The sequence below is a fragment of the Lissotriton helveticus genome, chromosome 5_1, assembly GCF_964261635.1.
Source record: "Lissotriton helveticus chromosome 5_1, aLisHel1.1, whole genome shotgun sequence".
NCBI lineage: Eukaryota > Metazoa > Chordata > Amphibia > Caudata > Salamandridae > Lissotriton > Lissotriton helveticus.
Window position 1 is genome coordinate 263,534,425 of NC_136065.1, and position 26,100 is coordinate 263,560,524.

The 26,100-nt window shown below is 40.5% G+C and overlaps 1 protein-coding gene across 10 annotated transcripts in view; it reads right to left on the minus strand.

The window, feature by feature from the left end:
* The window catches only part of LOC144754418 (zinc finger protein 618-like), a 1,175,017-nt gene that overhangs the window by 467,513 nt on the left and 681,404 nt on the right, over positions 1 to 26,100 (minus strand). For 8 of the 10 annotated variants that reach the window (XM_078642166.1, XM_078642168.1, XM_078642161.1 and 5 more), the window contains 2 exons: positions 25,021 to 25,110; positions 21,130 to 21,165 (listed from right to left, as the gene is read on the minus strand). The exons of the other annotated variants lie outside the window; for them this stretch is intronic. In XM_078642166.1, coding sequence (XP_078498292.1) covers positions 21,130 to 21,165; positions 25,021 to 25,110 — 126 coding nt within the window. The remainder of the gene's footprint in view (positions 1 to 21,129; positions 21,166 to 25,020; positions 25,111 to 26,100) is intronic. 10 annotated transcript variants of the gene reach the window in all.

Genomic DNA, 26,100 nt, shown 5'->3' on the forward strand with positions numbered 1-26,100 from the left:
CTATTGGGAGACTATTCTGAATTAAAGGGGGGGGGGGCATTACATGTGTCACCAGACGAGTATTTTTCGATACCCATATTTTTAAATCGTCATGAGAATTAGTATGCCCATTTTTGCCATTGCCCTGCTGGGGAAGTCTATTATAAGGGAAACTGTCTCTACGAGAAGAAAAAACAGGTAAAACATCAATTCCCCTACGCTGGAAATTCTCAGCCTGTTGTAATATAAGATTTACTATAAATTTAGAATAGAACTTTACCCTAGCATAGGGCGAGGTAGCTGTTCCGGATAGGAAAACTAAGTCAATATCATTTGTTTGGATTAACTTTAGACTCTCTATGCTTTTGAAACATTTGAGTAGCCATGCTCTATTTAGAGGCTGATCAGAATCAAATAACGATAGAAAATCCAAAGTCAGTGTATCAACAGAAGCTTCTGATACTTTTGTGGGCAAATGGTGAGGCCATGTAACGTCGACACCAGTAGTATGAAAAACAGGTGCTAGTGGATTAAGAACCACAGGTACGATAGGACCTGACTCTATCAGCTCTACTGCGGGGGGAGGTATCGTCAAACCTGCTACATTTAAGGAGGGGACTCCCGCAGGTAGAATGGTACGTTTAGGAGAATTTATAATATTTATTACAGAGAGATTCAAATTATCAGAGGAAAGAATGGCAACTTCCTGACTCAAGGACCCATGCACGTGCTCCTGAGAACTGGGTTCAATTATATCAGGAACAACAGAGTCTTCAAAAATTATTTGTCTCTGCTTTTTTTTTCTATATCTGCGGATTGGTTTTCTCTTTGTCACTTTATTTTTTCTATGATTTCCAGATTTTACTTTTTCAACACCCCCTATGACCTTACTTTCGGGGACAAAAATTGGGAATAGCTCTTTTTCAAGTTCTGGAGCAGTAACAGACATATTTTCTTCTTCAATTACAAGAACAGAATTTCTTACACAATTAAATGCAGAAGATGTGGAGACTAGAGGAGGCTCATAATTAGAAATAACCACATGTTTGTTTTGGACTGGATTAACATTTCCGGCCAAGTGGTCACTACTCAGCTCAGACCCTTGCAATCCTGCCTTAGGATCTAAATCACGATCCTTTTCCGGAAGCTTTAATAGTAAGACATTTAACTGACTCCAAAATACAATCAGAACTACCCACAAATTTACCCAATAACATTAAAATGGATGCCAACAAATGTTCCAATGCAATCATAGATTCAGAAATAGGTTTTATCAATTTATCAGAGCCAGGAAGACCTAAAGGACCAATGCCAGAGATGTTAAGCAATGGGCTCTTCGATATATTATACTGTGAGGAGATATCTTGTGATTTTATGGAGAGGGTACTACTGTAAAGCAGAAGTCCAGATGGAGTAACACCAATAGGGGACTTAATCGCTTCTTCTGGTTTCAAAGAAACATCTGCTAGGTATCGGCCGCATAACTCCAGGTCAATACTCGACAAATGGGAGTCCCCCCTCACTTCCACCATTGGCGGTGAATCTCCTCTTGGAACATTAGAATATAATACTTCAAGGGTTGAGGCTACATTTTTCTTTTGTTGGCTGCCTTCAGAACTGGAAACAGGGGATTTGATAACACTAGTTATTGCAACAGACACTGGACAAGGCTCCTCAAAAGTCAAGGAGCCAGAACAAACTTCATTCAATGGAAAAGTGACCTTCTTAACCACCGCAGGGGTTATGCCAGATGGAGAAGCTATAACAGAAGCTTTGTTCGCAGAGTTTAACAAAGCCTTATCCTGGGGTTTTTCCCAAAGATTCAACAGCTGACATTGTCCCTTTAACAGCAGATTTGTGGCAGCCCTGTTTCTGAGGGGGTTGGAACGTGTCTTCATACAGGACCTTCCCCCCCGTAATCTCCCTGAGCGTAACTTTTTAGCAGTCATCCTTGTGCTTATATTAGAAAGAGAAACGTAGTCCCGATGAGTATGATTAATAACAGATTACACAAAAAATATAAATAAATGGAGGTGAGTCTCAAAGAATTCCTGAGTAGAAGGAAAAGGGCTAAGCTGACATGTTATACCATGTAGTGCTGTACAAGAAATAATTACAAACAAGGTAAATAAAAATGTTAATAAGTGGGCCCAGCCCAGCCTACTTCAGCCACTGAGGGCCACAGAGGGCCCGCCCTTTGTCCGGGCTTAGTCCGGCGCGTCCTCGTGGGACGAGGGACCTGCCGGTGCTATATGCGCCGCCTGGCGCGCTGGTTCGTCGTCGCTGGTCCCCTAAGGATGCTGGGGGATGTGGTCCGGCCGGCGGAGCCAAGCCCAGCCGATCGGTTGCTGCAGACTATCTGGCGGAGCCAAGCCCGGCCGCAGAGCAAGAGAGTCGAGGACCACAGTTCAGGCAGCGAGGGTGAAAAAATGTAAGCTAAACATTTCTAGCCACAAGTCATTGGACGGCGTGGGATACCATGCTGGGCTTAGCCTCCATTGTCCCAGCTCTGTCACTACACAAATTGGGCCTCTATTTATTAGATATATTGCTTCCTCCGTTTGCCTAATCCATTAAAGATAAGGGTTAATTGTGTGCATTGTGAATCTGTGCTCTTGATGTCATTCTCTATCCTCACATCAAATGGTGAGAAGGAATTCCTTGTCACTTTTTTTTTTAAATCAACTTTATGTATTGATTTTAATAAAGACTCATCAGGTGTACAGCAATAAACAGCACATAATGGTGAGTTAAACATTTGGATATCATGGGCAAAATAGAACCTCACTATACATAGAATAAGAGCGTCCAAGCAACTGAAATCGAATAGCCCGTCATTACACCTAGTTTGAATCTTCCTCCATTGAGTATTCGGCATCTCCTGCTTCATTCTGATCACTCGCATTCATTCCAACATTCAGGAACGCATTGCACAGCTCCCTCCATTGCCTTAAATCCTCATCTAGTTTGTCATCTCTACGACTAGTTTTCATATGGGCCTTCTCCGCTAGCTTCCATTCGCCAACATCCCTCATCTACGCATCAACCTCAGGGGCATGCGTCCCCATCCATTTTATTGTTATTCTGCGCCGTGCTAGCACTTCGAGCAACTGCATGAGTTTATGGACTTTCTTAGTTTTTTAGATTTCAGGACATGTCCCACGAGGCAGTGTAGCAGTGTCAGCTCCATGCAGAGACCAGTGCCACTCTGCACCCTCTTCACCACCTTGACTCAAAAATGTCTAACCCCAGGACACCCCCAGGCTAAGTGTAGGAAGTCTATCCCCTCTTCTCCACACCTTTGGCAGGTGTCCGAAAGGTCCGGTGCAATGCAGTCCATCAAAGCTGTCGGGAGCCTATCTGGCAAGACTCTTCTTCTCAATAGCCTCTTCTCCCAGTTGTTCCCTTAATCTAACCACCGGGGCGCATGCTGCAGTTGTGCCGCGAAATAGTAGAGGTGCAACTTAGGGGCCTCCAATCCCCCCCTCCTCGTACAACCGGTTCAGAGTGTCCAATGCCAATCTACTTCAGTGGCTGGCCCAATAGAGGTCCACCAGTATATAGTTCAGCTGCCTGAACCCTTGCCTAGGGATAGGGCACAGCGAGTTTGGGAGCGCATATAGACAGCAGGGCAGCACTATTATCTTAGCTACCACCAGCCAAACCAGTAAAGAGAGCGGGAGTGATTTCTTGAAGGACACTTATCGTCTCAGAGTATCCACCATCCTATGTACATTGTGGTGCAATAATTGTGTGTTCTCGATCGCCACCTGTATACCCAAGTATCTAAAATGTCCCGTCTCCCAATGCAGCCCCAGACAAGTAAGTCGCTCCCGGGGGAGTCCAGCCAGGAACAGCGGCAAGAGAGGGCAACCACCGCAGTAGCCACCCCTCGGACCGACTCTGACCCACACGGACCCGGGCACTTGGCGCTGTGTATAATAGTCTGACCCAGCGGTGGAACCGTGGGCCGAAGCCCGCCACCCTCAGGACTTCCAGCAGATACCCCCTATCAACAGTGTTGAAGGCTTTCTTGAGATGTATAGAAACCAGGACCAGTTCCTCGTCTCTGTGGTGCACCTCGTGCATGATATGTGTTGACTGTCTTATGTTCATGCTAGTGTTCCGGACAGGCATGAACCCACACTGGATCAGGTGGGATATGCAGGGAGAATATGTCATAATACAACGCATGGGATTAGAAAGCATTCCATTACAACGCGGTCATTACAATGACTGCGTTGTTACAATGCAGACCATTACAACGCAAGTCATTACAGCGACTTGCTGTAGGGGGCGCTGGATGTTGTATTAGTATAATTTACTATTCCAACTATAGTCTATAAAATGCTAGGGAAGATGTTGGATTTCAAATCCAACACCTTCTGCCCCCTACAGCAAGTCGTTGTAATGGCTTGCGTTGTAATGGAATGCAATTCAACAATGCAGTCGTTGTAATGACAGTGTTGTAATGGCATATGATGTGTAAACATCGTTGTAAATATTTTTTACCATGTAGGGCCATCCACCTCCAGCTTCAAGAGCATAACTATCTCCCCTTTTTGCATTGTTGGGGGCAGGAGCCCCCACGTGTATGCCTCCTCTTACACCTGTAGGAGGGGTTGTGCTAGCTTCGCCGATTATGCCTGATAAAATTCCATTGGGGATCAGTCATCACCAGGTGCCTTGGCACCAGGCACTGACCACAGCACCTCCCGGATTTCCTCAACAGTTATCTGGGATTCAAGATCCTTCCACCCCGAAGGTGACAACCCCCGTATAAACGGGACATAGCAATCCTCATGCACCGGCGGGTCTGCTATATATACTGACTGCAAGTGCTGCTTAAATCCTTATAAGATTATCCCCCTGCTATGCACTAGATCCCCACCCGCGCCTGTCAAACAGGTCATCAAAGGCGTTGCCTGCTCCTTCGTAGAATCCAGGCCAAAAGTCACCCAGATGTATTCCCCTCGGTGGAGAGCCGCGGGTGGTACTGGCACAGTGTGTTCTTGACCAGTCTGTCCCATATGTCCCCAATTCGCATTCCCGACATCCTCTCCTGGTCTGCCACGTCAAAGGCAGCCAGGTTCCCTGCCTGAACCTCCGCCAAGGTGCTCTCCTTCTCGCTCAGTTACCTTTGTAGCTGTCGGCGTAACTTATTTGTCACCTCTATTTTGACTTGGTTTTCATGTAGCCATCCATTCTACCGTCTTTTCTACTGTTGTATATCCAACAGGTTACCCTCCCTTTCTGGGTGTCTTTGCGTTCTCTTTGCACCAGTATAAGCATAGTCTTTTTGTCTTTTAATTTTAATTATTTGTCTGCAATCACTTCCCATACTCTCTGCCCCATTGCTCACCTTAAATCTCCACTGCACTTGTTTCCTGTGAGCAAGAAGTGCTATTTATGGCACATTGATCTGTCTCTGTTAGTCAATGCAGCACTTTTTTGTGCCTACTAGGGTGTCTTGTCTCCACTATCAGGACAGAGTCTATCTGATTCCTTTCTCCAACTTTTTCTGTGCGTGGATACTAAGTTATGATTCAATCTCCAGTTGTCCTTCACCAAAAAGTTCCATCATCACTGTACAGAGCTACACAAACCAATAAATGGCATTAAAAATATGACTGGCAAGTCCCCCACTCAGTTACTATTTCCTCAGTATTGGAAATCGTGATTGCTTAAATCGTTTCCCCTTTTTGGTGGAGCTTTTCTCCTTCTGTTCTACTTTCAGTTGGTTAACAAAAAAAAGTCCACTGCTTCTAAGCAGAAAAGAGATAAACGTAGCTTTAGGATCATCATGAAACAGCTACAACTTAAGGATCCAGAGTGTCACCTGCGCCGTTCTGTGTAGTTGTATACTCTAATCACAAATTGTTTTTATCATGGAGCTGTTACATTTCCAGGTTATGCTGTTTCTATTGTACATATGTTTTACTGCTTAGAATGGTACATCTCTATGATGCTCCACAGATTCTAATGTGATGTCACCTCTGTGACATGGATATCAGTTGGTCCAGCTGTGTCTGGCAAGAAGCTGTTTAGGATCTTTCTCTCAAGAATAAACCAGCTTGAAGATTTACCCTGTGTACTTCATTTACTATCACAACAAATTTGGCGACGGTTACTTCTTGACCAGGCAAGAGGAGGAATGCACTAGTTGGAGGAAGATAGATTTCCTAAACTAAAGAGGAACAAGAACCCAACTCGTTGAACAAGATGACTTCTCTGCTGTTATGGAGTTGAATTTGACTACAAGAAATATGATTTGAACTAAAAACTTGGAAAATGTTGTCTTTATTTGTCTCCTAAGGTAACCTGCCAGTTGGTAAGAGACATCAACTTCATTTTGCTTGAGCTAAGTAAAAATATGTAAATGTTAAACAATTATGGAGATAGGACGGTACCATACGGCACTCCACAATGAAGCCTCCGCGCCTTAGAGCTATATATTGGATGATTAGATCACCCGCTGAGATCTACCTTCTGTGCCATCTAAAGTCTACACACTACTAGTGCCTTAATCTGCATTGGCAGGTAAGCAGCACAGACTTAAATATCCTTGATGCAATCTACTAATAAGGTGGTCATGCCTGCAAATCACAAAAAAGCGCATGGCAATTGCAGTGCAGAGCCAAATTCAGATGCAAGAATGTCCTCTCTGAGACTTCCAAGAAAGAAATAATGTCCAAGGAATTAAAAATAATCTTTCATAGGAGCCACCATTTTAATTTCAGAATTCCAATCAACATCTTTTCACTGTGCACATTGGGTAATGTAATCATTTTAACTTCAACATACAGTATTCTGTAATCTATATGTAGCACATGGGCTACAAAAGGTAAAGACTAGGGGCCAGATGTAGGACACCAAATACCGGTCGGTAACGACCGATTTCGGCTGTTACCGACCGGTATTTGGAGTTTCAGATGTAAGGGGCCCTAAAATTACCGATTCGGTAAATTTACAGAATCAGTAAATTTACCGATTCTGTAAATTACTGAGTCTGTAAATTTACCTAATCGGTAAATTTGTGATGCAGCTAGCACTGAAAACAGTGCCACAGACCCTTCAGAATTCATTATTTACCATCAAATACTATTTGATGGTAAATAACGAAATCCTGTGTACATGCACATCTGTGCATGTACACCTGTGCCATGTGGCACACAGACATGCCCTAAGGGCATGTATGTGTGTCACATTGCACACAAGCCGAATCAGGGGTGCAACAGGGTGTCAAAGTGACACCCTGTCCCCCTTGTCAATTCGGTAATTTTACCGAATCGGTATTGACCGATTCGGAAATTGCCATGGGTTCCTATGGGCCTCAAGGCCCATAGGAATCTATGGCAATTACCGAATCGGTAAATACCGATTCGGTAATTACCGAATATTCCCGATTCGTTAAATTATTCGGAAAAAATACCTACATAGCATTTACCGATTTGTAAATACTGAATCGGTAAAATTCGTGATTTAAGAATCGGTAAATGCCTTTTAGCTCTTTAAAATCCTGATGCTAATGCAGCTTTGGAAACTATATAAAAAGTAAGGACTATCCTTCCTCAGAATCCAAATAATTTAATGTAATTGGCAGTGTGTTTTTTTGGGGGGTGGGAGAGAGGCACCTTACTTTTACTTTCGTTCCAGATTTAAAGAAAAAATACCATGCACGCACACATACACACTTGCTTCCATCAATTTCAATTCCACGCCCTCACACTAGATAATATGGGGCCAGACGTACAAAGAATGTTTGCATTCGCAAACAGTCTGATTTACAAAATTGGGCCATTTGTCACAGCAAAAATGCCTTTTCTGATTGTAACTTGTTAATGAATCGCAATTTGGGTTTTGTGATCCGGTATTTGGAAGGGACAGGTTAAGGGAGTCCCTTCCAAATTCAAAATAGCAGTGTTATGAGCACCTTAAGCGACGCAAAAGGGGTTACAATATATTCGCAATTTACTGCCAACTCAAAGTTGGTGGTAACCCATACACAAATGGGTAGGGTTCTCAATGGGGCCTCTTCCCCTTTGACAAAGGTGGGAAAATTATTTTTTAAGAGCAGGCAGCAGTCCAAGGGATCACTGCCTGTTCTTAAAAAAAGGAACTTCAAAGTTAATTTTTTTTTGTTTTTCAAATTGATATTGTTGTCTTTTAAAGAAAAAGGGCTGCATTTAAAAAGAAAATGGTGGTCTGCTGATCCTAGCAGGCCCTATCCCTGTGATGGCGCTAATCTCAGTGGGTCACAAATTGCGACCTGCCTCACTGATATTCATGAGGTAAGTCTATTTGCATCCCAGAACGAATCATTAATGAAACTCAAAGGAATTTTATTCATCAAGAATAGCAATTTCCTAATTGCGATTCGCAAAAAAACACAATTAGGTAATCGCCATGTACCTATTTCGGTACATCTGGCCCTAAGTTCCCTGCATATAAAAATATTAAAGTGCCAAGGCCAGCGACCCTATTTTTTTAAATGTAATCCTTCCTTTTATGGAGCCTTGAAGTAAGTAGTGACCATTTTTGCTGCAGTTCCCCTTGACTACGAAAAGAACTGCACATGTGTAAGTTCACAGCAGAACAAGCAAAGGTGATGAATGCTCGTAGTTAAGGAGGAGCCTACCTTCCTAATACACCCTGACATGATAACCAAGAATAGCTATTTTAATAACTGTGGAGTATAATATTCAATCAGAATTTAAAGTTTAGTGAATCATTTGCCACTTGAGACAGACTGTAGTCAATTCAAAGACATTCCTGGGCAGCCTTCTTTTGCCATAGGCTCAACGTCTGTCACAGAAGGCATCTTTGGCATTAAAGGTTGATTCAGAGCCCTTAAGCCATATTTGTCCCCAATATAAAACAAGCATTTGCAATGCAATAGGTCTCGCATTAATTAAGTTTCAGCTATTGGCATTGCTAAATATTGCAACACCAATTGCAACAAAAGTCTATTAATTGTAGGCCCAAAAAATGTGTATTTATTTTGGAGCAATGGTGGCATGCTGCGTTTTAGATGAATATGTTTAAAAGTAAAGTGCGCCATACTGCGATTGCTACAATAGTTAAATGTGGATGTGTTGACAATTAATGTGTGCACTGATGGCTGGTGGTGTGTTTGTGCCTGGTGAAAGCATGCACTGACGGCTGGTGATATGCGTGTGTGCCTGGTGAAAGCGTGCACTGATAGCTGGTGGTGTGTGTGTGCCTGGTGAAAGCGTGCACTGACGGCTGTTGGTGTGTGCATGGTGGAAGAATGCACTGACGGCTGGTGATGTTTGTGCCTGGTGAAAGTGTGCACTGATGGTGTGGTTGTGTGTGTGTGTGTGGTTTTGTGGTTGTGTGTGTGGTTGTTGGTTGTGTGTGGTGTGTGTGTGGTTGTGTGTGTGGTTGTGCGGGTGCTTGTGGTTGTGTGTGTGTGGTTGTGTGTGTGTGGTTGTGTGTGTTGTGTTTGTGGTTGTGTGGGTGTTGTGTTTGTGGTTGTGTGGTTGTGTGTGTGTGTGGTTGTGTGTGTGGTTGTGTGTGTGGTTGTGTGTGTGGTTGTGTGTGTGGCTGTATGTGTGGTTGTGGTTGTGTGTGGTTGTGTGTGTGGTTGTGTGTGTGGCTGTGGTTGTGTGTGTGGTTGTGTGTGTGGGTGCTTGTGGTTGTGTGGGTGCTTGTGGCTGTGTGGGTGCCTGTGGTTGTGTGTGTGGTTGTATGTGTGTGTGGTTGTGTGTGTGGTTGTATGTGTGTGGTTGTATGTGTGTGGTTGTATGTGTGAGGTTGTGTGTGTGTGGTTGTGTGTTTGTGGTTGTGTGTTTGTGGTTGTGCGTTTGTGGTTGTGTGTTTGTGGTTGTGTGTTTGTGGTTGTCAGTGTTTGTGGGTACGAGCACAGCGTGCAACGTACTTTGAGCCTGAGGCTGCTCTGTGGTGGGGAGAGGGAGGGGCAGGTGTGAGAGGCGCCGTGACAACAAAGGATGCAGGAAAAGCAGATTGCAGGAAAAGCAGATGGCCGTGCGTGCAAACGCATGTGCACTCATGCTTGTTATTTTTAGAAATTAGGCACTGATGCGGCTGAGGGGCTGTCCGCAGGGATTATCCCTCCTGGCGAGTTTAAATTCCAGTCGAGTCCAGCAAGAGCTGTTTTGCAATGCAATTATTACTTATTTTGTTATTGGTGTCTAATAGTGGCTATTGATTTCACTCAGCGTTTATAATTAACAAGTAGACCTGCCCTTGCTTGTTCCGATGGCCTGCAGCTTTCCCGTTCACAAGCTGACTTCCAAGAAGCTGCATGCCAAGGGTATGCTGTTCAGCTACTTCCGTTTGCTGATCACCTACAGTTTTGAAACGCGAAAACCTGCGAGTCACCTTGCAGCTGCTGAGCCTGTAATGTGAGCTGAAGCGTTGACTTTGCCAAATCCGTTTTTTTTTTTTTTTTTAAAGATGTACACAGTGCGAGCTGGGTTTCATTCTATAGAAACCGAGATCTGCTCTTTTCATACGAGGAGTGTGTTGAAAACAGCACTATCGTAAAACAAGTTGGATAATATTATTTCTAAGTTTCAGTGACAGAAATGTAAAGAAAGACGAATTTCCATTACCGCTTGCTGTGTCCAGCAGATGGCGCTGTTTGCCCATTTCTGCAGCATCCCCTTGTAAGTTTGACTACGACAGTGCTTAGAGCCCACTCAAGCGCAGGGATATGTTTACGATTTGAAAGCATTTATTGATAAGTGATAGTTGACAGAAGAAGTAGAATGAGAGCTGCGATTTTAGTTAGCATTGGGGCGGAAAATCTGGCGAGGCAAACCAGAGAGAGGACACACACGAACAAGCAGGAAGTGGGATAAGGGAGGGGGTAGCAAATGGTGAGCAATTTCGCGGCCGCTTTGATGCTCTCAGTGGCCGCGCGGCTCACTGAGAACAGCAAAGCGGCCGCGAAAGTCCTCCCAAAGGCTGCAGGTGGACAAATGGTGCGCCCGCCCGGCGCGCATGCACTGTACCCAATCCGCCTGCAGACTTTGGGAGCATTTTTAAAAGCCCTTACTTAATTCTCGCAAAGCATCGCTTACGCGAAGACCTAACAATCATAAACAACACCTAAAGAGAAGGAGCTATGTTTCCTGAGACATCGCATTTGTGTGAACAAAGGCACCTTCTTTCCTCTTTCATTAAGACTCACATCTTGGGAATTCAAGAATCATAATAGATCAGAAAAGCTTAACTAAGTGTTTTTTTCCTTTAATTTCCCTGGCCAAAAGAACATCTTGGCTTAAAAAAAAGTCTTAAAAAAAACTATCAGATGGAAATCCTTGACTATCTTGTTTAGAAACTACTATTTCTATTTGCAGCTATAAGCTGATGAAATTGTTTGATGAAAACAAATCTTTGAAAATGATGCTTGTGAACTTCTCCTTATTAAAAAAAACAGTAGCTCTCTGACAATTACTCCTTGGCTCAACAAAAAAGTACAATTGATTACTGTGGCAGCACATTAGTGTACACCCAATCACTGGAAATTAGGGGGAGAAAAAAAGGCCACATGAAGAGGGTGGAATACTAAAGTGCCACTACTTTTAAAATATTTTTGGGAGTTCTAGATTGACAAAGATTCAACGTTTTTTTTTAAACAAAGCTCAAACATCTGAAAGGAAATAATGCAAAATCATAAAAGACAAAAGGAATGATAAATCAGATTTTGTTTTCTAAGCACTCATGTGCTTATTGGTACCTGGCTCCCCCAGTCCTTGAATAAGTAGTATTTTTTACCATAGGTTCCTTTTTTAAAACAACTAAATACTCCTATGTGAGTGTCCATGAACTGCAAGGTCCTTAAATAACTTTACATTCATGCCTTTAATTATACATAAAGGGAGAAAGCAAGGAAACCACATCTTAACAAATAAGGCATTTAGTGATCAAAGGGACCTTTAACACCAGCTTTAGTGTAGTTTTTGCTGAATAAGATTCCACTCTTAACAATATTACTTCTGCAAATGATAATAACGTCCACCTATTTTGGAAACTTTTTACATCTGTATGCACCAATTAAACCGTCTGTCGCAGTAGATCTTCAAGAAAGGCCATAACAGTTCATACAGGCATTGGTCATTTCTAATCATTTCAACAGAACCTAGAAAGAGCACATATCACTGCTGGTAGGATTTCGTTACTTCAATCAACAGAACAATAAAATAAATGTCTAAATTATATTGTTCTCTCCAGTTCAAACCGAAACCACATAATATATTCGAGTCAAAATCTAAATGTATATTTTAGAATCTGACGAGATCGACGTAATGCAAGGCGCTTCAGATACACAAAGCCAGTGATATGCTTGTACTAAGAACCCACAGCCCAACAGTCTTTACAGTGAATTGAGCAGGGCTTGTTAGGGAGGTGTTTTAAGTGTTGAACGTCGATTTCAAGTACCAGAATAATTAGCCAATAACTTTAAATTAAAAAAGGGAATCCTGTGAGAATGTCAGGGTCTGTCAAAAAACACTAACAAAACGATGGGGCCTCCAACAAAATAAGTCTGAACCACATAAATAGACTACCTCAAATGTCTTCCAATTTTCATTGATGCAGATAAAATGATACATCAATACTGTAACACATGCCCCCTGTATTTTCTGAAGACATACCAATGTTAATTTTGAATATAGGTTGCATGTTGGACACAAAAAAGTGACATAGGAGACTCCTGTTTTACATGAGGGAACTTATGCGTGAAAATGCATTTGTAAGTGCGAGAACACAAGAATCACACAGCTGCCTGCAATTTTGTAATTTAAACTCCTCAATATGCTTACAGTAACTGAAAAACAATATTGCTAAAATGACATATTTGTGTTCCGATCGTTAGCTTTTCCTGTTAAAAAATGGTCAATTAAATTGGTTTTCCCTACTCTTTTTAATATTAAGTGACAATTTTCAACTGTTGGTAATCATAAACTGCATGGCATGTAGAAGAAGCAAAAATACGCTCACGATCTTGGTACCTATGTATACTTTCATCACCTTAATAAAACACACTGTAAATAGAATTTGGTCAGATACTCCATGCTCTGTTTGCATAAATTGAAGGGTTTCTTTTGTAAAACTCAAATTTTTCCCTACTTGTAAAAATATAACATGAAAGAGTTGCTACCTACCAAGCTTTAAACCAGTTGTTTTAACTTGCCACAGGAAAACCCAAAGCAGTTAGCATTAGCATATTGTTAGTATCTGACCTTCCACATGTCTATGCAGTGCCTGGTATCATCGTATGGCTAGAGGAATCTGATAAAAAAAAAACACATCTCCAGCCAAAACAGTAAAGACTAAATCAGCAAACGAGTATTTGTATTCTACTTAATACATTAAATCAAACACTGATCACATAAACTACCTCGATTTGAGTTTACACAAATATCAAAAAAGTGTGTCTGCAGGGCACTTAAATAGTGCAGCGAAGCACACAGTTTTTAGTAGCTCTCCATGGCCATTTTCTTATCCATACATGCCAAAACTCCAAATGCCTTTGAAGCCTAGTCTAGAGATATGTCCACTGTGGTTACTGAATCCATTTGACAGTGATCTATTTCAGTCTTTATCTCTTTTTCTGTACTTCAACAGATTCCACATCTCATATAGGGCCACATGTACAAAGTTTTTTTCCAGTCACAAAATGGGACGATTAACAGAATCAGCCCTGTTGAACCGGAAAAATGCTTTTTGGGATATCCAAAAACAAAAATTGTGATTCAGCAACTAGTTACCGAATCCCATTTTTGGGTTCGCCATTCGGTATTTGGAAGGGACATATTGTAAGGCGTCGCTTCCAAAGATCTAATCGAGATGGTATGTACGAATATTTTGCGACCGGAATGCAGTCGCAAAACATTTGCACTTTACTACCAACTCAAAGTTGGTGGCAACCCTTTTGCAAATGGAAAGGGGTGCCCGAGTGACCCTTTCCCTTTTGAGAATGGCTGGCAAAATATTTTTTACTCTTAAAGAAGCATTTGCAATGCAATAGGTTTCGCATTTATGTGAGTTTGCGCTATTGGCATTGTAAATGACATTGCCTTTTATTTATGCTTTGGTTTTTGAAACATAAATAAAAGAGATTGTCGTGTACAATGCTAACAGCTCAAACTCTCGCAAATGCGAGACCTATTGCATTCCAAATGGTTGTTTGTAAAAGCGCCCTATCGCGTGCTTTCCAATTATTAGCAGGCACGCCCCTTTCTTTAGATGACCCGCATCTAAAGAAAGGTGTGTGGCGCCATTAAAGTGAATGCACGGTATGGGGCGTTTTTTTTACAAACAAAAAAAAGCATTTAAGTTGTCAAACTAATTTTTTTTTATTTTATACAAGCGCCTCATGTCGCGATTCTATTTCAATGGCGGCTACGCCCCTTTCTTTAGATGCGGCTTGTGTACAGAAAGGCACGTGGCTGCCATTAAAGTGAAAGCGCTGTTACCCCAAAAAACATTTGTTTGTCAGGTTGACAAAAAAAATTTTTTTGCTTTTTTTTAAAGCACGCCATGCTGTGCTTTTACTTTAATGTTGGTCATGCCCATTTAAGACATGGCTCGTCTAAAGAAAGGTGTGACCCCCATTAAAGTGAAAGCACAGTATGGGGCGCTTATAAAAATAAAAAGCATTTGTTAATCAGCATAGAGAGTGCATAAGTGCTGCGCTGTGCAGGGAGCATTTTTGAAAGACAAAAAGCAGCATAGAGGATCGGGCACCGCACGGTCATGAAAACAGGGACATTGCAGAAAATAGTGCTCAAAGACTGTAGCTAAAACAGACCGTATAACAACACAAATTTAAAGACCAGTCCTCATGGGAGGTTACGAAGTGAGACAAGGTGTTACTAACAAGCCAATTAACGAATCAGAAGCAACCATTTAGAAAGGACAGTAGCAGAAGCCAATTGACAAGATGGGCGGAGGGTGGGCAGAACTTCAAGTCCATTCCTGAATACAGCATGCCTCACAAAGCAGCGCACGCTCAGCCCAGGCTAGACCTAAAAATGAAACTTCAAGGTTTCTTTTTTCTTTTTAAATGTATACAATTTTCCATTAAAGGAAAATGGTCTGTGTTTAAAAAAAATGCTTTATTTAAAAGCAATCACAGACATTGTGGTCTGCTGAACCCAGTAGGCCAACATCCCTCTGATTGCTGGGATTACCTACTGGGGCGCGAATTGCGACCTATCGTATTATTATTCATGCAGCAGGTCTTTTGCAACCCACTAGAAATCACAAAGAGAACTCAAGAGAGTTTTATAAATTCGGAATTGCGACTTCCTAATTGCAATTTGCATGAAATCACAATTAGGAATACACTAGTCCTATTCTTTGTACGTGTAGCCCTTAATACTTTAAGCGGCATTGAATGAATGTATCTACCCACAATTATTTTCTCCCCCGCAGTTTATAGTGCAAACTTGACTCGAAGGTATCAGGTATCAGGTATCAAGGGTGCTTTAGATGAACACCAGTTCCGTTACACAAGGACACGTTCATTTTTGTGAGGCACAGGGAGATTAAATGATTTGCTCAGAATCACAGGATGTTGGGCGTCAATGCTGAGACCCAAACCCGGTTCCCCAGATTTGAGATAGACTGCCCGAGCCGTTAGGCTAAATCCTCTCTAATTCACACAGTAAACAAACTCTATGTGCTCACTCCTGACTAGCCCAACATCTTCAAGAGATGGGTCTTACGCCTTTCAATAGGGGCTAAGTGAAAACGTTATTTTCTCATCAAATAAGAAAGTGCAACTTGAGCAGCGAGTCATCCATATAATTCTTCCATTATCTCTAACAACAACGCTTGGCTTTTTGCTGCAGTTTTTGGGGTTCGTGGTGCCGAGAAACCCCTAAACTGCAATCTGGTGCTTCTCAGGAACACTTTTTGGTGTGTCCTCAGATGGTGCCGCTATTGAAGTCCTTTGTACAGGCCCTAGCTAGCAGTAATATCGTTTCTTTGGTTTGAACTAACTGCAGCCAGGTGAAATAGCTACTCACCCACCTAAATAAATAAAGTCGAGAGGCTTGGAGCAGATTGCACGCCCTTGGTACGCAGTTTTTTTAATGTCTGAAATGTCCAAGAGGAAAAAGTTCATAACCTCAATGTATTTTCTTTTTTTAACCCCTAAATATATGCAGTAACCAAATCAGCCTTCTGTCACTTAGGCCTGCCCAAGGAGTCTTACTAATAAAGGAGTCACCCTAATATTAGATATGGTTATGTGCGCCATTCGGACTATTGCAACAGCCAGCCCAAACAATGAAGTACCTCAGTAGCACGCTGTTGAAGTTTGATCCTATTTCAATACCCTACCTTTTGTCCTTAAATCATTTCATTTGTGTTCCGGGCTACCTCTGCAAGCGATTCCTCCCCTGCTCTCCACACAGAAGCCTAGAGTCAACCACTGAAAATCTACGGTACAGTCAGCAGAAAAAGTACAAACATTTTGGTGGTAAATCGTTTTACTTACTGAACTCATACTATGGAATTCTCTTTCTTTAGATCTAGCACTTAAAAAATAATTGCCTACATTCAGGATGCCTTTTGATAAATCTGGTTATTAGTTTCGTACTTTTCAGATTTTAAGGAAATATATTTAACGATTACATCAGTTATTATCTTTCTCCGGTTTTAGATCATGCTATGCATCAAATAGAAAGAGTTGCCGTTATCAAAACGTCCAGAAGTATTGTCTTAATAGCATAAGCAACAGCAAACTTTTAATAAAGAATATTCAGCTTCGTCATTTTACATAAGAGGTAGATTTCTTAACATATTCTGTTGACTAATTTTTAATATTCTTACACAGTACATTGTTTTGCTATAATCCCTTGTGGGCCTAATCTATTACACTTACCGATCACTTGGTTGCCTTCCCTAGTTCCTTATATTGAGATCTCAATTCTGGTAAAATTCTGTTGACTGCCAATGCATTGTAATGGCTCTTTTGGCCCAGGTCACAACATTTTTTATTGTGCTCAGTTCCATTCACATTCTTCTATATTAACATCTCCCAGAAAGAGGCTAGGGAGGTCAGGGCATCCTTAGACTACAAAATTCAGGATGCCCTAAAAAACATATTCCATAAATATGGTGTGTGATTTGCCTACCCCCAAGAATACTTGCTCACCCACCCCCACCTGACCAATTTTTCTCATAAGCTACCACTTATGAAGCGCAGTATGCTAGGTATAACGACACTACTGAACATCTAAGGATTTTGCATAACTTTGTGACATGTGGATGAGGACTCTTTAAAAGACATTTTTTCAATGCATTAGTATGTCATAAGAAGGAGGAAAATGGAACCCTTCCCAGAAACCCCCTGAGGAGGGGAAACCTGTCCCGACCTAAATGACTGGATTTTGAATGGCTGTGGAACACACCGACTGTCTAACAGTATGCTACTGCCCAACTGCCATGACAATAACTATGAACTGGAGTCTTCACAGCTTGCAAAACACAGCTGCTAACCGTGCCTGGTTGAAAGCCCCCAGGCAACCAAGGGTTTTTAGTGACTGACAACGTATTAAACCACTACACCTTACCAGAGGAAGGGCCTCGAGAACTATTGCTACAAGTGCAGGTGTGCGGAGTAGTGACACTACTTAGCACGCACACTTCCTTCCTTTGCCGCCTTTCGCTATTTACTTATTTGAAAACCTTGATACTTTGCCAGTTGACCAAACCTTGGTTGCATTCCAAGCTAAATATGTCACAAACAAACCACATATATCGGCGGGCCTCCACTTTTCTCTATAAGTTAGAATGAGGTCTCCCTTCCTTCATCAACAAGGTTAGTTTACAAGGGTAGAATCTTTGACGACAAGCTTCTAGACCATCAGGTTACGAAATTGATGCATTTTAAGAGACCAACAACATCTAGCACTAAAAGAAAGAACTAACCTTATTGTCCTGGTTACAATAAGGCAGTTCTGAACTCTAAGAGGCAACCTCTTGCTGGAACACTGTACTGTCAAGTGAAATCATGCTTGCTTTGTTTCAGCGTTTTTCGGTGTTTGCAATAACTAGGAGTGCAAGGAGTAAGGATTTGTGAACCCGTTGACCAGCAGAAGGACTGCGATTCCATCTTTACACTTTTCTGACTGATTTGCTTCTAACTGTAATCAATACAGGTTTTCAAACACTGTTAAACTATTTAAGGGTTCTAGTAACTGTGTTTCTACTTTGTCATTTTGAGGAGTGTCGCAAAGGTCAGGTAGAGATCCCAAATAAGGCACTGTTTATGGATAGAGAATGTGATTTTACCACTATATTATTATACATTAACATTCTGATGTGGTTTATATACTTCCTAGTATTGTATTCCAATGTATACTGTAAATATACATGTTGAGACTTTATTAAAGTGTGGTGCACTCACAGCTTTGGTTGGACATTCATATATTTATTTCAACTGTGTAATTTGTGCTGTATTGTACATCGACACACCACCACCTTTGAACTAGGCATTGACTGTTTATCCACATCAACCGGGAGACTAAAGGAAGCTCGAAGGCCAACTTTCCAACGAAGACCAAGTATCAGAGTATTCTTTTGTGAGGAACAACAGTACTCATCTCTCAAAGTATTTGGAATTAGGAAGAGGCCAAGGACAGAGCGAAATATACCAGCAAAATGAATAAAACATCAGCAAGGGTACTAAATACAGAACAGAATGCCATTAAAAGTACTGGTGGGATGTTTAATATGGCCCGGGAAACTCAGCATCTGGCCAGCTGTCTACAGGTCACTGTTTCAAATCCAGTGATGGACAAATAAGTCTTTTTTAATTATGTGGAGAGCACCACTGGAAAGTCAATCGCTTTTAGAAACTAGCTAATCTCACAACTAAAAAGAGTTTTAAGTGAACCATTAACATTTTAGTGATCAGTAATGTTTTCAGTGCGTTGGTAAAGTATATAAAATGTGGGACACCAGACATATGAAAGCAGAATATGTTCGGCACCGTGTGAACGGAAGTTGATCAAAATAAGTGCTAAGGAGTTAGGTAATAAGAACACCTATTATTCAAAACAAAAACATCCAAAAACAATGTGGGGCTGCCTTCAAAATTAAATTACCTCTACGGATATCCTTCAGTGAGAATCTTCATTAGCTTTGGAGCTAAGATGAAGATATCTACTCATCGTCTTACCTTGATGGCTTAATACATAATATTGTCAGTCTGCTGCTTAATTTGCCTGGGTTTCTTAATAAAACATGTTAAGAATGTTTAGCACCAGTCTTTACAAGGATCTCGGATTGTGTGACAAAGTCAACACAGCTACAAACATCCTGGAAGTGTCCATATCCTTTTCTCTTCATGAACAGAGAGAGGGAGAGCGCCTGCCTGACGTTTTGTTAATACCATGCCGAGGCTGACTGTATGAATGTGTACCCAATGAAAGTGTCATTGCTCCCCCACTACTGTGGCAGGATATCAAAAGTAGATTTAGGCACACTCTGCTCTCCCCATGATGATTAGTTCCCTTTATCAGCAACAGAGAGAAAGCAGCAGCAGAATTAATTGACAAACCATCTTAAAATGCAAAATATGACTAGGTAGTCAAAGATACAGGCACGGACCAAGGCACTTAGTGGTTAAACAAGGATTCCCAAAGGATCTGGCCATTTGAGGCTTCATTATCATCAGTGGCAGACTTACAGAAGCAGCAAGGGTCTCTGGAAACCTGAATAAACCTTGGTTCCACGAAGGCTGTGGGCCCGAGAATACTAGATATGATTGCTCGAATAATGACTTGTATTGAAAAACACAGTTTATGGATATGCACCAAAAGACAAAGAGTAGAGGACGGCAGGCTCTTGAGCTTAGGCACTGCAAATGGCAGCGAGGGGTAACGTGCCTTCTAGGACATAAAGACCTATTAACCCCCCTTTTATCCATTATGGAAGGTGGAAAGACCAACTTGTGTTGGGACGATGTGTGCACAAAGGGGTCACCGACCTGTAGTCTGCTGTGTGCCTTCAATGACCTGATTGATATGTAATCATAAAAGATGCACCAAATGTGTGACACACAACTTTCACAGTGATCTGATATGTAAGCTACTTGGCTACCCATAGAAGAGTGGCAGAATTCTAACAGTGACGAAAAAGAGGGCAATCATGGAGGCTACTCCTGTGTTTTGACACAACTTTCAACCCGAGGTGGCTACTGTATTAACATTATTGCTCATCTGTTTCTGTGCCATGAAAGCGGTGCACAAACGACAACTATTCAGAAGAATATCTGTAGTCTCCTTAATGGTCACATACCAAGAGCATACCATGTAAATGAAATGCCTACGTAGTTCTAACAGTCATTGGGACCTACAGATACATTACTCTCAAAGATAGACAACCTGGATTTTTTTTTAAAACATGATCACCAAATAAGTATAAACATCACAGACTATCAATAAAAACGCCTGTTAGCACAGTGAAAACATACTAGTAAAAACATTTTTTTTTTAATTTCACTTTTTTGGTAGGTACAGAGGGTTTCAGAAACGCAAAGCTTTTCATTGACTGTCAGCTCCCAAACATGCCTGCGATAAACGCATTTTTGCTTCAGTTTTTTCAAAAGGACCAACAGAAAACTAAATCACTTACATGGTTACCATTAAGGATAACTCTTATATTGAAAATGAATATCAGATACGTTTGCATATCTCATTAGAAATAATTAAAGTGGTTTGAAATTGCACATGCAAAATATTTATATATATATTTTAAAAGTGTGTTAGTAGTGGTGAAAACTGTTTGCATTCGAGAGTCACTACTGTAGAGAGAACTCTATCCAGATGGAAATTAGAACTGTAAGGATTTAGTCTAAACAATGCTGCATGCTTATAAGACCACACTGTGACATGAGATGTGCCAGCTATCGGCGTGTATGCTGTGTACAATACAAACTCACATACACTTGCACACAAACACACAGTAGCAAAAATAATACATATCCTGACCTGGTGAAAAATTACAGAAATCAAGAGGTCTTAGTGTTCAACCAGATAATCGAAGTTCTGTTTTATTCCACTCTGGTCACAAGCTCAACACACTATGTGTGAATTTAAAGCTGCAAATCAGAAACAAAGTATACAAACACTGTCAGCTTACCTGACCGATTCTCTGGGGCCCCCTCCACACTAAATACTAATCCAGAATATGAGGAGGGAAAAACAAACAAAAAGAATACAAATTAAGTTTTTTTTAAATTGCCTCTTTCATTTGCTGAGAGGTGTACTAAATTTTAACAATTACCCATAATTGTCACACCTATAATTTACTTTCATGTGGTATTTTATTGTGCTATAGTACACACTTATATGCAACACTTTGTTCTGGAATATGGACAATAAATGCAAATTATTTAAGAGGGAGGAAGCTGTCTGATTATAATGCGTCAATAGATATATATAATATCTCACTGATACATTGGTGTACTTATTCAACCAATATGTCAACTAACCAGTGAGGTGAGAATGTTAGGTGTTTTTACACTATTGATACCGGCTTCCCTCAAAACATGTCTGCTTATATTGTCAATAACTGGGACACCTTGAAGTCATTTCATGTTATCACAACTAGAAGTGCATGCGCCTCCATTATTTCACCATACTTAAAATAAAATGTTTGCAGATGTTAGAGACACAGTTGTGCGTCTTTCTCTGAACTGTTGATATTTATTAGGATCATCAAATGTCTAAGAAAAAAAAAGATGGTGTATGGTGGCCTAATTGGTTTATTTACGAGGCAATATATACTTTCAACTTATTCTGTTGTTTGACCACTATACGTATGCAAGGGTCAAGAAAAATAGATGTGTGGCAAAAAAAGCTTAGGTTCAAGAAAAATAGATGTGGGGTGATCTAAAACACCTCCAATGTCAACTGAATTACAAGACGCTGTATTTCACACCATGGCACTGTGTCTCTATTAATGCAGGCTTATGGAAAAATGTTGTGCTAGACTGAAAGTGCATGGCATCCATGACAATACTGAGCTACCATCTTTTAAATGCTTATGATTTTAAAACTTCACAAATCTAAACTTATACAAAAAGACTTGGGCATTTTTAATTAGTCTGCTGTGACAGGGTCGGTTTTATTTTCTTCAAGTCTTATTTTCTAAGCTTCAAGAATGTTTTTTATATAAAAATCCAAATTTTACTAAACTAAATTTGACAGCAATAACTGGGCCAGTTTATGGTGCATTGTTGGTCTGTCACATCCAGAAAACAAACTAGGTTTATGTAGCCTAAACATATATGAACTTTTGTGCAGGACATTATAATTTGAGCTCATTTTGGTGTGCCCAAGTCTGTATATTGGAATTTAACAAGTGAATATACATAACACACTATGTAACAGGTTGAATACAAACCAACATTTCTGGGCAAATCACTACGATAATATTCTGTACTGAGATGGTACCTAAATTTAAAAAACATCCAATTAGTGTGTTTAAACGAGATAAACAAATAAGGACATGAACACGTAAAAATCTATATTTTTATTTTGCTGTTTAACACCAGTGTGCAAGGATGTGTTATCTGACTGGATAACATTTGCTTCGAAAAACATAGTTCAGCATAATGCCATAATGCATAAATCGGCGTCAAATGGCCTACACTTTAAAGACAGTGTGAAACGGTGCTTTTTGAACCACTGAGCTTTATTCGACAAGTGGATAGAACATTCTGGGTGATCTAGTGTTTTCCCAGACTTACCCATCAGAACTGTGTTGAGTTTCTTTGGATAAGGGGGGGTTTAAATTTAGGACTTTACTTCACTTGATCGATCAGCAATGTTCATACACTCAAACGGATTCAGGGGTCACAATTACATATTCCTTTTTGTGTGGCAGAGCTTTCCAGCTAAAATGTGTTGCATGTTTCAGTGTATGCAGTGCACAACGCCACCAACCTCTGATGTCAAGAATAAAGATTTTGACTGCTGTATCGATATAAAAGTTCTAAGCTAGACTGTTGCATGCAAGATTAAGTCATGAGAGCCAGCTTCTCGAAGACTGAATCTGGTCGCCTCACATGCAGGGTGAAATGTTGGTGGGCAGCGGATTATTGTAGCTTCCCCATGCCTTGTTACTCTTTTTACCTCCCCCCTTGGGCTTGGGAAGAGGGCAGTTAAGGAAAGTAACAGGGCTCTGGGACGACCCACACCTCCTCCCTTTTGCCACTTTAGGGATGGGAAAGCGCATAGATGTGTACATAAAGCAGCAGCCACAAGCTTCCCTCTCATTGGAGAGCATTCCGAGCAGCCTTGAGTGATTTCACTGTTTCTTAGAAGCCTCAAGGTGCAAAATGAAAAACAAAACGTCGGAAAGAAGACAGAAAGATATGGTGCCCTTGGTTAATTGAAGAGGCCAATCAGGAGAATGATACTGATCACTGAAGACATAGCAATGGACAGACCTGATAAACTTAGAAGCACACTTGTTCCGAAGTATCAGGAAAAAGATACCAATTTTCCAAACAGCAGAAACAATTTTATAAACTGAGAGGGAACGAGCAGGAAAAATGATAGGGCTGTAACACGAAAACCTGCAGATATATTAGAATAGTAAATCATATTTAAAATGACAGCATAGGTAGAGTTTTTTTAATGATATCAACAAACTAGGAGACAGTCTCAATGATACCTTCCAAAAGTAGAATTGAAATGAACAGGTGGACAAGATGTTCAAAGAAGTTATTCGTCTTTAATACTTAGGACGAGTTCTCAATTAAGAGGGGACACTTATGATGTTATTTTTTCATTCCATAAAAGTTTAACGTAACCTTAATTTTTGTAAGTGTATTTTTTTTTTTTTACAGATTTTCTACTTTCAGTTTTTAAGATTGTTTCTATTTCTCACAGTCATTAGGTTCAAAGATGTATTTCCTGGTCCCAAAAATTACTCATGCCCCTCTGCCAGTATAATAACATTTTCTGCTTACTTTAATGTGAATATGGACCAGATTTTACTTGACCAGTTTATTATTATTGACAGCATTGTTTCATACAGTAAATTTGTTTAATGTACACTTCTTGAACAAAAGATGCAGCTTAGTTTTGAAAGGTAGTTCTGAATGTTGAAATAATTTTCGGACCAGGTGGTGATGAAAGACAGCTGCTTAACAATCTCAGTCAACTACCATATTCAATACTAAACATAGTGCATTGAATGCATTGATTTGGAAAACATCTACGTCGGAGGTCAGCTTTTGTTATATTGCATATGCAATAGACTAAATGTTTTTTAAATCCTAAAGTAGACTATGAAAAAAGTACAACAATGTATAGCACAAGCCTCCAATGCTTACATGGGACATCGAAGAGGAAATAAGATACCACTTAGGGGGGGGCGCTGAACGTGTGGCGATGCATGGTGCTGTGAAATTTAGTACATTATTCTTTGGAAGGCAGGGGCACTTACCTAGGTGTTTTTAAGGTAAAGTGTGCAAGTAATCAATTCCAAAATTGAAAAAGTACCACAACAGACAATGTAGTCACCTGTGCAATAGTGGTTGCTTTGGTTTACTAAAACTATTAATAATTGAGTGATAAAATATCTTTGAAAGTGAAAACTAATAATGTGCTAAAGAAGAACCTTCACATAAACACCAACAAATTATTAATTTGAATTGCTTGCTTGGTGAATAAAAAAGGCCGGTTGCCCACATATTCTTTAATTCACTCTGGTTTCTTACTTTTGTAAGGATTTTTTCACAATAAAGGAATCCCAATAGCATCAGAACATTTAATACTGACTATGGAAGTAAAGTGGATTCATAAAAGCCCAAATCGAGTTCCGGAATAAAATAGTTTTCTTCGGAAATTGGAGAATTGTTGTACAAGCCACAGGACCCATGCAATATTGCAAATGCACAGTTTGATATGTGCAAAAAGGGTCTATCCACTTTAAAGAGCTTCTATTTGGATTAGAATACATATTCTATTCCCCCCGTACAATCAAGCAAACAAGTTGAAGTGAGATTCAAGTACTTACCATCCACAGCATGCAAGTCCCTGTGTTCTTGAAAACAGCTGTAATATTTGTATTTTTTGCCACAAATGTCACACGTGTATCTAAAATTGTCTGAAAAAACGAGAACATAATGCTTTATTTTAGAAATATTAGGGTGCATTGCAGGACCGGAACATAAAAGTATCCATTTTTGGTGGCGGAGTCCCTAAAAGTATAAATTTTGTGAGGCAGAAGGCCCTATTCTGCAATTAATTTTAAAGCCTGTGTAAGTAAATCAAGATGCTTAGATTGGCACTTGACATGTCAGATGAGTAAGGGGAATTCAATTCACCCATGAGTACTCTGACTGGTCAGTACGCAGCAGGCAATACAGCTTCTGCACCGTGGTCGTGGACCGTGACATCTGTGTCTAACTCTGGGATGGTGTTATCAAAACCGTTTATTTACTGTTTAGGTCTGCTGTTATAAATGTCAGACTTCTTTAAGGGTTTTCCCAGTCTATGGCATCAGCGTTGCTTTACCATCACTGTAGTGAACAATGCCTCAGTCAAAGTCAAAAACAACAGTAGGGCGTGACTTAAAAATGCTTTTGTAAAACATATGCAGCATAAAGAAATACAATATTTTACATGTTTACTATAACATATTATCGTTAGTTATAAAACAAATATAGAGTTCTGTTTTGCAATGCCATTTAGGTTTCACAGAGACTAACGAGTCGTTTACCAGTAATATAATTACAGCAAGGCAGTCACTGGTATGAGTTGCATATTTTCCCAGATTCACAAATTGTAAATGTCTGCATGAGTGGTCTTAATGTCTACACATACTTCTGCCTGAGTGCCCAAATCAGACTGAGAACAGCATCCGTTTACGCAGCATTGCTATGTTGTTCAATTTTCTTGGGGTTACTCCTGGGTCACATCAAACTATGAGCGCTAATTGTTGACACTGGAATTTGCAGTTGTACACTTAGCAAATTAGTGAAATGTCAAATCTCTGCACATCTTTTGCACATGACGTTCTCTTCCATCTCAAACGATAAAATATGAGCATACTCTTCTCACCATGTACTATTTAAAAAGCATTTAAATACCCAGG